Source organism: Coregonus clupeaformis, chromosome 18 (assembly GCF_020615455.1).
Source record: "Coregonus clupeaformis isolate EN_2021a chromosome 18, ASM2061545v1, whole genome shotgun sequence".
In the NCBI taxonomy this organism is placed as follows: domain Eukaryota; kingdom Metazoa; phylum Chordata; class Actinopteri; order Salmoniformes; family Salmonidae; genus Coregonus; species Coregonus clupeaformis.
In genome coordinates, this window is record NC_059209.1 from 24,154,043 (window position 1) to 24,166,596 (window position 12,554).

General features: G+C 47.3%; 1 protein-coding gene across 1 annotated transcript in view; it reads right to left on the bottom strand.

The window, feature by feature from the left end:
• The window catches only part of LOC121558081 (signal-induced proliferation-associated 1-like protein 2), a 166,925-nt gene that overhangs the window by 39,935 nt on the left and 114,436 nt on the right, over window positions 1-12,554 (bottom strand). The window contains exon 9 of the mRNA XM_045227059.1: window positions 10,675-10,894. Within this exon, the coding sequence (XP_045082994.1) occupies window positions 10,675-10,894 (220 nt within the window). The remainder of the gene's footprint in view (window positions 1-10,674; window positions 10,895-12,554) is intronic.

The following is a 12,554-nucleotide window of genomic DNA, read 5'->3' on the forward strand; positions in this document are numbered from 1 at the left end:
AAAGGGTACTGGGGATATGCAATGGAGGGTTTTGCATGGCATCATTGCAGTTAATGCTTTTGTATCTGTTATTAACTCAGATGTTGGAGATGGATGTCCTTTTTGTAATATAAGAGAAACCATTCACTGTTTTATGGAGTGTGAGAGGATAAAACCTCTATTGGAAATGCTGGAGTCTTGGTTTAAAGCTGTAGGGGAGATTTTCAATAACACTGTTTTTGGGGGGGGGGGTTCAATATAATAAGCAACAGAAAAGAAAATGTCAACTGTTACATTTTATTTTGGGACAAGCTAAGATGTCAATTTTTCTGAGTAGGAAACATAAGATAGAAACGGGATATGGGCAGGATGTAAGATGTGTTTTTAAAGGATTAGTGAAAGCAAGAATAAAAGTTCATTTTGAGTTCTTCTCAGCTGTAAAAGATCTCCCATTGTTTGAGGAGAAGTGGGCCTACGAAGGAGCGGTTTGTTTTGTGGAGGAGGGGAAACTTTTCTGTTGATGAAATGAGTTGAATGTATATGTTATTTTGTATTTAATTTAGGAATTACATTTGTTGTTTCATTTCTGAAAAGTCTCTCTCTCTCTCTCTCTCTCTCTCTCTCTCTCTCTCTCTCTCTCTCTCTCTCTCTGACAGACAGACAGACAGACAGACAGACAGACAGACAGACAGGGAATGCAATAAACAGGCTCTTATTTCACTGAGTCTTTTAAAAATGACAGGCGAGGGAGAGAGATAATCTCCTGACTCCAATTTGAGTCTCTCTCAGAGTTATCAACAATTTACCAAATTGGAATGTTTTAGTGTGGGGGAGAAAGAGAAAAGATAGAGAAGAGAGAGCTCGTAACAGCTTCCCTTCACAACAATCAGCATCCATCAGGCATGACAGTTACGAGAGGGTAACGGGAGAAGAGACAGCTAAGAGGGTAACGGGAGAAGAGACAGCTAAGAGGGTAACGGGAGAAGAGACAGCTAAGAGGGTAACGGGAGAAGAGACAGCTAAGAGGGTAACGGGAGAAGAGACAGCTAAGAGGGTAACGGGAGAAGAGACAGCTAAGAGGGTGAAGAGAGGAGGACCAGCTAAAAATGTGAAGAGAGGAGGACCAGCTGAGACGGTGAAGAGAGAAGAACTAGCTGAAAGGGTGACGAGAGGAAGACCAGCTAAGAGGATGAAGAGAGAAGATCCAGCTAAGAGGGTGACGAGAGGAAGACCAGCTAAGAAGGTGAAGAGAGAATAACCAGCTAAGAGGATGAAGAGAGAAGAACCAGCTAAGAGGGTGAAGAGAGAAGAACCAGCTAAAAGGGTGAAGAGAGAAGAACCAGCTAAGAGGGTGAAGAGACAAGAACCAGCTAAGAGGGTGAAGAGAGGAGGACCAGCTAAGAGGGTGAAGAGAGAAGAACCAGCTAAAAGGGTGAAGAGAGGAGGACCAGATAAGAGGGTGAAGAGACAAGAACCAGCTAAGAGGGTGAAGAGAGGAGGACCAGCTAAGAGGGTGAAGAGAGGAGGACCAGCTAAAGGGGTGAAGAGAGAAGGGCCAGATAAGACAGTGAAGAGAGAAGGACCAGCTAAAAGGGTGAAGAGAGAAGAACCAGCTAAAGGGGTGAAGAGAGAAGGGCCAGATTAGACAGAGAAGAGAGAAGGACCAGCTAAGACGGTGAAGAGAGAAGAACCAGCTAAAAGGGTGAAGAGAGCAGAACCAGCTAAGAGGATGAAGATAGAAGAACCAGCTAAGAGGGTGACGAGAGGAAGACCAGCTAAGAAGGTGAAGAGAGAAGAACGAGCTAAGAGGATGAAGAGAGAAGAACCAGCTAAGTGGGTGTAGAGAGAAGAACCAGCTAAAATGGTGAAGAGAGAAGAACCAGCTAAGAGGATGAAGAGAGAAGAACCAGCTAAGAGGGTTAAGAGAGAAGAACCAGCTAAGAGGGTGAAGAGAGAAGAACCACCTAAGAGGGTGAAGAGAGAAGGACCAGCTAAGACGGTGAAGAGACAAGGACCAGCTAAAAACGTGAAGATAGGAGGACCAGCTGAGACGGTGAAGAGAGAAGAACCAGCTAAGACGGTGAAGAGAAAAGAACCAGCTAAGATGGGGAAGAGAGAAGAACCAGCTAAGAGGGTGAAGAGCGAAGGACCAGCTAAGAGGGTGAAGAAAAAAGAACCAGCTAAAAGAGTGAAGAGAGAAGAACCAGCTAAGAGGTTGAAGAGACAAGAACCAGCTAAGAGGGTGAAGAGAGAAGAATCAGCTAAGAGGGTGAAGAGAGGAGGACCAGCTAAGAGGGTGAAGAGAGAAGAACCAGCTAAAGGGATGAAGAGAGGAGGAACATCTAAGAGGGTGAAGAGAGGAGGACCAGCTAAGAGGGGAAAGAGAAAAGAACCAGCTAAGAGGTAATGAGAGAAGAACCAGCTAAGATGGTGACGAGACAAGAACCAGCTAAGAGGGTGAAGAGAGAAGAACCAGCTAAGAGGGGAAAGAGACAAGAACCAGCTAAGAGGGGAAAGAGACAAGAACCAGCTAAGAGTATGAAGAGAGAAGAACCAGCTAAGAGAGTGAAGAGGGAAGAACCAGCTAAGAGGGTGAAGAGACAAGAACCAGATAAATGGTCAAGAGAGGAGGACCAGCTAAGAGAGTGAAGAGAGAAGGACCAGCTAAGACGGTGAAGAGAGAAGAACCAGCTAAGAGGGTGAAGAGAGAAGAACCAACTAAGAGGGTGAAGAGAGAAGAACCAGCTAAAAGGGTGAAGAGAGAAGAACCAGCTAAGAGGGTGTAGAGAGGAGGACCAGCTAAGAGGGTGAAGAGAGAAGAACCAGCTAAAGGGGTGAAGAGAGGAGGAACATCTAAGAGGGTGAAGAGAGGAGGACCAGCTAAGAGGGTGAAGAGAGAAGAACCAGCTAAAGGGGTGAAGAGAGCAGAACCAGCTAAGAGGATGAAGAGAGAAGAACCAGCTAAGAAGATGAAGAGAGGAGGACAAGATAAGATGGTGAAGAGAGAAGGACCAGCTAAAAGGGTGAAGAGAGAAGAACCAGCTAAAAGGGTGAAGAGAGCAGAACCAGCTAAGAGGATGAAGAGGGAAGAACCAGCTAAGAGGGTGACGAGAGGAAGATCAGCTAAGAAGGTGAAGAGAGAAGAACCAGCTAAGAGGATGTAGAGAGAAGAACCAGCTAAGAGGGTGAAGAGAGAAGAACCATCTAAAATGGTGAAGAGAGAAGAACCAGCTAAGAGGATGAAGAGAGAAGAACCAGCTAAGAGGGTGAAGAGAGAAGAACCAGCTAAGAGGGTGACGAGACAAGAACCAGCTAAGAGGGTGAAGAGAGAAGAACCAGCTAAGACGGTGAAGAGACAAGGACCAGCTAAAAACGTGAAGAGAGGAGGACCAGCTGAGACGGCTAAGAGAGAAGAACCAGCTAAGACGGTGAAGAGAGAAGAACCAGCTAAGACGGGGAAGAGAGAAGAACCAGCTAAGAGGGTGAAGAGAGAAGGACCAGCTAAGAGGGTGAAGAGAAAAGAACCAGCTAAAAGGGTGAAGAGAGAAGAACCAGCTAAGACGGTGAAGAGACAAGAACCAGCTAAGAGGATGAAGAGAGAAGAATCAGCTAAGAGGGTGAAGAGACAAGAACCAGCTAAGAGTGGGAAGAGAGAAGAACCAGCTAAGAGGGTGAAGAGACAAGAACCAGCTAAAAAGGTGAAGAGAGGAGGACCAGCTAAGAGAGTGAAGAGAGGAGATCCAGCTAAGAGGGTGAAGAGACAAGAACCAGCTAAGAGGGTGAAGAGAGAAGAACCAACTAAGAGGGTGAAGAGAGAAGAACCAGCTAAAAGGGTGAAGAGAGAAGAACCAGCTAAGAGGGTGTAGAGAGGAGGACCAGCTAAGAGGGTGAAGGGAGAAGAACCAGCTAAAGGGGTGAAGAGAGGAGGAACATCTAAGAGGGTGAAGAGAGGAGGACCAGCTAAGAGGGTGAAGAGAGAAGAACCAGCTAAAGGGGTGAAGAGAGCAGAACCAGCTAAGAGGATGAAGAGAGAAGAACCAGCTAAGAAGATGAAGAGAGGAGGACAAGATAAGATGGTGAAGAGAGAAGGACCAGCTAAAAGGGTGAAGAGAGAAGAAGCAGCTAAAAGGGTGAAGAGAGCAGAACCAGCTAAGAGGATGAAGAGAGAAGAACCAGCTAAGAGGGTGACGAGAGGAAGATCAGCTAAGAAGGTGAAGAGACAAGAACCAGCTAAGAGGATGTAGAGAGAAGAACCAGCTAAGAGGGTGAAGAGAGAAGAACCATCTAAAATGGTGAAGAGAGAAGAACCAGCTAAGAGGATGAAGAGAGAAGAACCAGCTAAGAGGGTGAAGAGAGAAGAACCAGCTAAGAGGGTGACGAGACAAGAACCAGCTAAGAGGGTGAAGAGAGAAGAACCAGCTAAGACGGTGAAGAGACAAGGACCAGCTAAAAACGTGAAGAGAGGAGGACCAGCTGAGACGGCGAAGAGAGAAGAACCAGCTAAGACGGTGAAGAGAGAAGAACCAGCTAAGACGGGGAAGAGAGAAGAATCAGCTAAGAGGGTGAAGAGAGAAGAACCAGCTAAGAGGGTGAAGAGAAAAGAACCAGCTAAAAGGGTGAAGAGAGAAGAACCAGCTAAGACGGTGAAGAGACAAGAACCAGCTAAGAGGGTGAAGAGAGAAGAATCAGCTAAGAGGGTGAAGAGACAAGAACCAGCTAAGAGTGGGAAGAGAGAAGAACCAGCTAAGAGGGTGAAGAGGGAAGAACCAGCTAAGAGGGTGAAGAGACAAGAACCAGCTAAAAAGGTGAAGAGAGGAGGACCAGCTAAGAGAGTGAAGAGAGGAGGACCAGCTAAGAGGGTGAAGAAAGAAGAACCAGCTAAAAAGGTGAAGAGAGGAGGACCAGCTAAGAGGGTGAAGAGAGAAGAACCAGCTAAGACGGTGAAGAGAGGAGGACCAGCTAATAGGGTGAAGAGAGAAGAACCAGCTAAGAGGGTGAAGAGAGAAGAACCAGCTAAGAGGGTGAAGAGAGAAGAACCAGCTAAAAGGGTGAAGAGAGAAGAACCAGCTAAGAGGGTGACGAGAAGAACCAGCTAAGATGTTGAAGAGGGAAAAACCAGCTAAGAGGGTGAAGAGAGGAGGACCAGCTAAGAGGTTGAAGAGAGAAGAACCAGCTAAGAGGGTGAAGAGAGAAGAACCAGCTAAGAGGGTGAAGAGAGAAAAACCAGCTAAGAGGGTGAAAAGAGAAAAACCAGCTAATAGGGTGAAGAGAGAAGAACCAGCTAAGAGGGTGAAGAGAGAAGAACCAGCTAAGAGGGTGAAGAGAGAAGAACCAGCTAAAGGGGTGAAGAGAGAAGAACCAGCTAAGAGGGTGACGAGAAGAACCAGCTAAGAGGGTGAAGAGGGAAGAACCAGCTAAGAGGGTGAAGAGAGGAGGACCAGCTAAGAGGTTGAAGAGAGAAGGACCAGCTAAGAGGGTGAAGAGAGAAGAACCAGCTAAGAGGGTGAAGCGAGAAGAACCAGCTAAGAGGGTGAAGAGAAAAGAACCAGCTAAAAGGGTGAAGAGAGAAGAACCAGCTAAGAGGGTGAAGAGACAAGAACCAGCTAAGAGGGTGAAGAGAGAAGAATCAGCTAAGAGGGTGAAGTGACAAGAACCAGCTAAGAGTGGGAAGAGAGAAGAACCAGCTAAGAGGGTGAAGAGGGAAGAACCAGCTAAGAGGGTGAAGAGACAAGAACCAGCTAAAAAGGTGAAGAGAGGAGGACCAGATAAGAGGGTGAAGAAAGAAGAACCAGCTACAAAGGTGAAGAGAGGAGGACCAGCTACGAGGGTGAAGAGAGAAGAACCAGCTAAGACGGTGAAGAGAGGAGGACCAGCTAATAGGGTGAAGAGAGAAGAACCAGCTAAGAGGGTGAAGAGAGAAGAACCAGCTAAGACGGTGAAGAGAGAAGAACCAGCTAAGAGGGTGAAGAGAGAAGAACCAGCTAAAAGGGTGAATAGAGAAGATCCAGCTAAGAGGGTGAAGAGACAAGAACCAGCTAAGAGGGTGAAGAGAGAAGAACCAACTAAGAGGGTGAAGAGAGAAGAACCAGCTAAAAGGGTGAAGAGAGAAGAACCAGCTAAGAGGGTGTAGAGAGGAGGACCAGCTAAGAGGGTGAAGAGAGAAGAACCAGCTAAAGGGGTGAAGAGAGGAGGAACATCTAAGAGGGTGAAGAGAGGAGGACCAGCTAAGAGGGTGAAGAGAGAAGAACCAGCTAAAGGGGTGAAGAGAGCAGAACCAGCTAAGAGGATGAAGAGAGAAGAACCAGCTAAGAGGATGAAGAGAGAAGAACCAGCTAAGAAGATGAAGAGAGGAGGACAAGATAAGATGGTGAAGAGAGAAGGACCAGCTAAAAGGGTGAAGAGAGAAGAACCAGCTAAAAGGGTGAAGAGAGCAGAACCAGCTAAGAGGATGAAGAGAGAAGAACCAGCTAAGAGGGTGACGAGAGGAAGATCAGCTAAGAAGGTGAAGAGAGAAGAACCAGCTAAGAGGATGTAGAGAGAAGAACCAGCTAAGAGGGTGAAGAGAGAAGAACCATCTAAGAGGGTGACGAGACAAGAACCAGCTAAGAGGGTGAAGAGAGAAGAACCAGCTAAGACGGTGAAGAGACAAGGACCAGCTAAAAACGTGAAGTGAGGAGGACCAGCTGAGACGGCGAAGAGAGAAGAACCAGCTAAGACGGTGAAGAGAGAAGAACCAGCTAAGACGGGGAAGAGAGAAGAACCAGCTAAGAGGGTGAAGAGAGAAGGACCAGCTAAGAGGGTGAATAGAAAAGAACCAGCTAAAAGGGTGAAGAGAGAAGAACCAGCTAAGACGGTGAAGAGACAAGAACCAGCTAAGAGGGTGAAGAGAGAAGAATCAGCTAAGAGGGTGAAGAGACAAGAACCAGCTAAGAGTGGGAAGAGAGAAGAACCAGCTAAGAGGGTGAAGAGGGAAGAACCAGCTAAGAGGGTGAAGAGACAAGAACCAGCTAAAAAGGTGAAGAGAGGAGGACCAGCTAAGAGAGTGAAGAGAGGAGGACCAGCTAAGAGGGTGAAGAAAGAAGAACCAGCTAAAAAGGTGAAGAGAGGAGGACCAGCTAAGAGGGTGAAGAGAGAAGAACCAGCTAAGACGGTGAAGAGAGGAGGACCAGCTAATAGGGTGAATAGAGAAGAACCAGCTAAGAGGGTGAAGAGAGAAGAACCAGCTAAGACGGTGAAGAGAGAAGAACCAGCTAAGAGGGTGAAGAGAGAAGAACCAGCTAAAAGGGTGAATAGAGAAGATCCAGCTAAGAGGTGAAGAGACAAGAACCAGCTAAGAGGGTGAAGAGAGAAGAACCAACTAAGAGGGTGAAGAGAGAAGAACCAGCTAAAAGGGGTGAAGAGAGAAGAACCAGCTAAGAGGGTGTAGAGAGGAGGACCAGCTAAGAGGGTGAAGAGAGAAGAACCAGCTAAAGGGGTGAAGAGAGGAGGAACATCTAAGAGGGTGAAGAGAGGAGGACCAGCTAAGAGGGTGAAGAGAGAAGAACCAGCTAAAGGGGTGAAGAGAGCAGAACCAGCTAAGAGGATGAAGAGAGAAGAACCAGCTAAGAGGATGAAGAGAGAAGAACCAGCTAAGAAGATGAAGAGAGGAGGACAAGATAAGATGGTGAAGAGAGAAGGACCAGCTAAAAGGGTGAAGAGAGAAGAACCAGCTAAAAGGGTGAAGAGAGCAGAACCAGCTAAGAGGATGAAGAGAGAAGAACCAGCTAAGAGGGTGACGAGAGGAAGATCAGCTAAGAAGGTGAAGAGAGAAGAACCAGCTAAGAGGGTGAAGAGAGAAGAACCAGCTAAGAGGGTGAAGAGAGAAGAACCAGCTAAAAGGGTGAAGAGAGAAGAACCAGCTAAGAGGGTGACGAGAAGAACCAGCTAAGATGGTGAAGAGGGAAGAACCAGCTAAGAGGGTGAAGAGAGGAGGACCAGCTAAGAGGTTGAAGAGAGAAGAACCAGCTAAGAGGGTGAAGAGAGAATAACCAGCTAAGAGGGTGAAGAGAGAAAAACCAGCTAAGAGGGTGAAGAGAGAAGAACCAGCTAAGAGGGTGAAGAGAGAAAAACCAGCTAAGAGGGTGAAAAGAGAAAAACCAGCTAATAGGGTGAAGAGAGAAGAACCAGCTAAGAGGGTGAAGAGAGAAGAACCAGCTAAGAGGGTGAAGAGAGAAGAACCAGCTAAAGGGGTGACGAGAGAAGAACCAGCTAAGAGGGTGACGAGAAGAACCAGCTAAGAGGGTGAAGAGGGAAGAACCAGCTAAGAGGGTGAAGAGAGGAGGACCAGCTAAGAGATTGAAGAGAGAAGGACCAGCTAAGAGGGTGAAGAGAGAAGAACCAGCTAAGAGGGTGAAGAGAGAAGAACCAGCTAAGAGGGTGAAGAGAAAAGAACCAGCTAAAAGGGTGAAGAGAGAAGAACCAGCTAAGAGGGTGAAGAGACAAGAACCAGCTAAGAGGGTGAAGAGAGAAGAATCAGCTAAGAGGGTGAAGTGACAAGAACCAGCTAAGAGTGGGAAGAGAGAAGAACCAGCTAAGAGGGTGAAGAGGGAAGAACCAGCTAAGAGGGTGAAGAGACAAGAACCAGCTAAAAAGGTGAAGAGAGGAGGACCAGATAAGAGGGTGAAGAAAGAAGAACCAGCTAAAAAGGTGAAGAGAGGAGGACCAGCTAAGAGGGTGAAGAGAGAACAACCAGCTAAGACGGTGAAGAGAGGAGGACCAGCTAATAGGGTGAAGAGAGAAGAACCAGCTAAGAGGGTGAAGAGAGAAGAACCAGCTAAGAGGGTGAAGAGAGAAGAACCAGCTAAAAGGGTGAAGAGAGAAGAACCAGCTAAGAGGGTGATGAGAAGAACCAGCTAAGAGGGTGAAGAGGGAAGAACCAGCTAAGAGAGTGAAGAGAGGAGGACCAGCTAAGAGGTTGAAGAGAGATGAACCAGCTAAGAGGGTGAAGAGAGAAGAACCAGCTAAGAGGGTGAAGAGAGAAACACCAGCTAAGAGGGTGAAAAGAGAAAAACCAGCTAAGATGGTGAAGAGAGAAGAACCACCTAAGAGGGTGAAGTGAGAAGGACCAGCTAAGAGGGGCAATAGAGAAGAATCAGCTAATAGGGGAAAGAGAGAAGAACCAGCTAAGAGGGTGACGAGACAAGAACCAGCTAAAAAGGTGAAGAGAAGAGGACCAGCTGAGATGGTGAAGAGAGAAGAACCACCTAAGAGGGTGAAGTGAGAAGGACCAGCTAAGAGGGGCAATAGAGAAGAATCAGCTAATAGGGGAAAGAGAGAAGAACCAGCTAAGAGGGTGACGAGACAAGAACCAGCTAAGAGGGAGAAGGGAGAAAAACCAGCTAAGAGGGTGATGAGACAAGAACCAGCTAAGACGGTGAAGAGACAATAACCAGCTAAAAAGGTGAAGAGAAGAGGACCAGCTAAGACGGTGAAGAGAGAAGTACTAGCTAAAAGTGTGAAGAGAGAAGAACCAGCTAAGAGGATGAAGAGAGAAGAACCAGCTAAGAGGGTGAAGAGAGAAGAACCAGCTAAAAGTGTGAAGAGAGAAGAACCAGCTAAGAGGATGAAGAGAGAAGAACCAGCTAAGAGGGTGAAGAGAGAAGAACCAGCTAAGAGGGTGACGAGACAAGAACCAGCTAATAGGGTGAAGAGAGAAAAACCAGCTAAGAGGGGAAAGAGAGAAGAACCAGCTAAGAGGGTGACGAGACAAGAAGCATCTAAGAGGGTGACGAGACAAGAACCAGCTAAGAGGGGAAAGAGAGAAGAACCAGCTAAGAGGGTAACGAGAGGAGGACCAGCTAAGAGGGTGAAGAGAGAAGAACCAGCTAAGAGGGTGAAGACAGAAGAACCAGCTAAGAGGGTGAAGAGACAAGAACCAGCTAAGACGGTGAAGAGACAAGAACCAGCTAAAAAGGTGAAGAGAGAAGAACCAGCTGAAAGGATGAAGAGAGAAGAACCAGCTAAGAGGGTGAAGAGAGAAGAACCAGCAGCATTTCGAAGACATTATCTCTATGTCACCAGAGCAATGAAGACCAATATGGAAATGAAACCGAGGAGGGGAGAGAAGAGACAGACAGGGTATGACAGGTGAACAGGACACTCTGTTTGACAGACAGTGTAGCTGTCCTAATGAGGATTGCGCATGTTCATGTCACATGCCTCTTCCTCTCCCCATCTCAGCTGCCACTGGTCAGTCTAGTCTAGCCCGGACACATCTCTCTAACTCATACATTTTCAGATGGCCTGGTGCTCTCTCAGTGTGATGGCCTGGTGCTCTCTCAGTGTGATGGCCTGGTGCTCTCTCAGTGTGATGGCCTGGTGCTCTCTCAGTGTGATGGCCTGGTGCTCTCTCAGTGTGATGGCCTGGTGCTCTCTCAGTGTGAGAACACAGGGAGGAGATGGCGCTTCAAGCTTTCAGTCTCAGTGAGGGAGCATTAGCTGGCTGTGACAGATGTCTGCTTAATGCACACTTCATGACTGACACACTAGCTACATCTCCATTGCGTGTGTGCGTCTGTGTGTGTGTGTGTGTGTGAGTGTATGTGTCTGTGTGTGTGTGTCTGTGTGTGTGTGTGTGTGTGTGTGTGTGCATCTGTGTGTGTGTGCTTGGGTGCGTCTGTGTGTGTCTGTGCGTGGATGTGTTTGTGCAATACTTACTCCTGAGGTTGGAGCCCCCCTGTCCTGGCATACGTGGTGGCAGGGTGGCATGGTAGGGTGGAGTGGTGGAGAACAGGATGTCATTGGGCAGCGCCTGGTCCAGCATGGAGCTATGGGAGGAGGCGTAGGACGAGCCCTTCCTGTTACTGCTACACACACTCTCGTCTGATAGGGTACGGTACAGGGAGGGGCGTGGTGATAGGCTGCCCGCTGCAGACATCTGGTGGGGACAGAACACGTCAACACACATTCACAACAACAGCAGACGACCATCTGTTCCCTCCCAGCTAACAACAAACGTTCTCACAAATTTAGAGAACGTTCCCTTAAGAGTCTAATTTGGTCATTAAGTAACGTTTTCATAGGAACGTTCCCCTGAATGTTCCCCACAAGCTATAAAGGGAAGCACAGCCGCGAACTGCCCAGTGACACAAGCCTACCAGACGAACTAAATGACTTCTATGCACGCTTCGAGGCAAGCAACACTGAAGCATGTATGAGAGCACCAGCTGTTCCGGACGACTGTGTGATCACGCTCTCCGTAGCCGATGTGAGTAAGACCTTTAAACAGGTCAACATTCACAAGGCCGCAGGGCCAGACGGATTACCAGGACGTGTACTCAGAGCATGCGCTGACCAACTGGCAAGTGTCTTCACTGACATTTTCAACATGTCCCTGAGAGAGTCTGTAATACCTACATGTTTCAAGCAGACCACCATAGTCCCTGTGCCCAACAACACCAAGGTAACCTGCCTAAATGACTACAGAGACGTAGCACTGACGTCTGTAGCCATGAAGTGCTTTGAAAGGCTGGTCATGGCTCACATCAACACCATTATCCCAGAAACCCTAGACACACTCCAATTTGCATACCGCCCCAACAGATCCACAGATGACACAAGGCACTACAGAGGGTAGTGCGTATGGCCCAGTACATTACTGGGGCCGAGCTTCCTGCCATCCAGGACCTCTATACCAGACTGTGTCAGAGGAAGGCCCTAAAAATTGTCAAAGACTCAAGCCACCCTAGTCATAGATTGTTCTCTCTGCTAACGCACACCAAGTGGTACCGGAGCGCCAAGTCTAGGTCCAAAAGGCTTCTTAACAGCTTCTACCTCCAAGCCATAAGACTCCTGAACAGCTAATCAAATGGCTACCCGAACTATTTGCTGCTACTCTCTGTTTATTAACTATGCATAGTCACTTTACCTCTACCTACTTGTACATATTACCTCAATTACCTCGACTAACCTGTACCCCACAAGGTCAAGACGGGGACACGAACCAGCGACCTATCAGCCACCGGCCCAAGCTCCCAACCGCCAGGCACACCAGCCCTCCAAGATCCCCCCCACAGTTCCCCGAGAGCTGTCCCTCAACCATCTGAGACCCCCGAGATATGATTTGAAAAACAAGTCATCAGGAGTAGGCAGCGCCATAAGTGTGTAAACTGAGACATGAAGGAGTTGAAGGAGTTAATCAGTGTAATTTTTCCATAAATAGACAAGTATTAACCTCTCCATGGTTGCAGGATTCGTCTATTTGTCTAGTGTTCTATTGGAATTCATCATGGAGAGCTCATTTACATATTGTGTGATGAACACCAAGTATGTCTACTTCACCGTCAGCCCATTTTTTAGGTAACCTGCATTCTTTTAAGGCCTAATACGTAATATTGTACACTTATCATAATTAGGTTTTACTCCAGAGAGTCCAGAAAAGTTATCTAGATCTTCAATAAGACATTGCAGGGATCTAGTTTGCGAACTTCCTATAAAACTTGAGTCATCGGCATACATGGACACCTTTGTTTTTAAGCCTTGGATTTCTAATCCTCTAATGTTGTTATTAGATCTGATTTTAATAACTTGCATTTCGA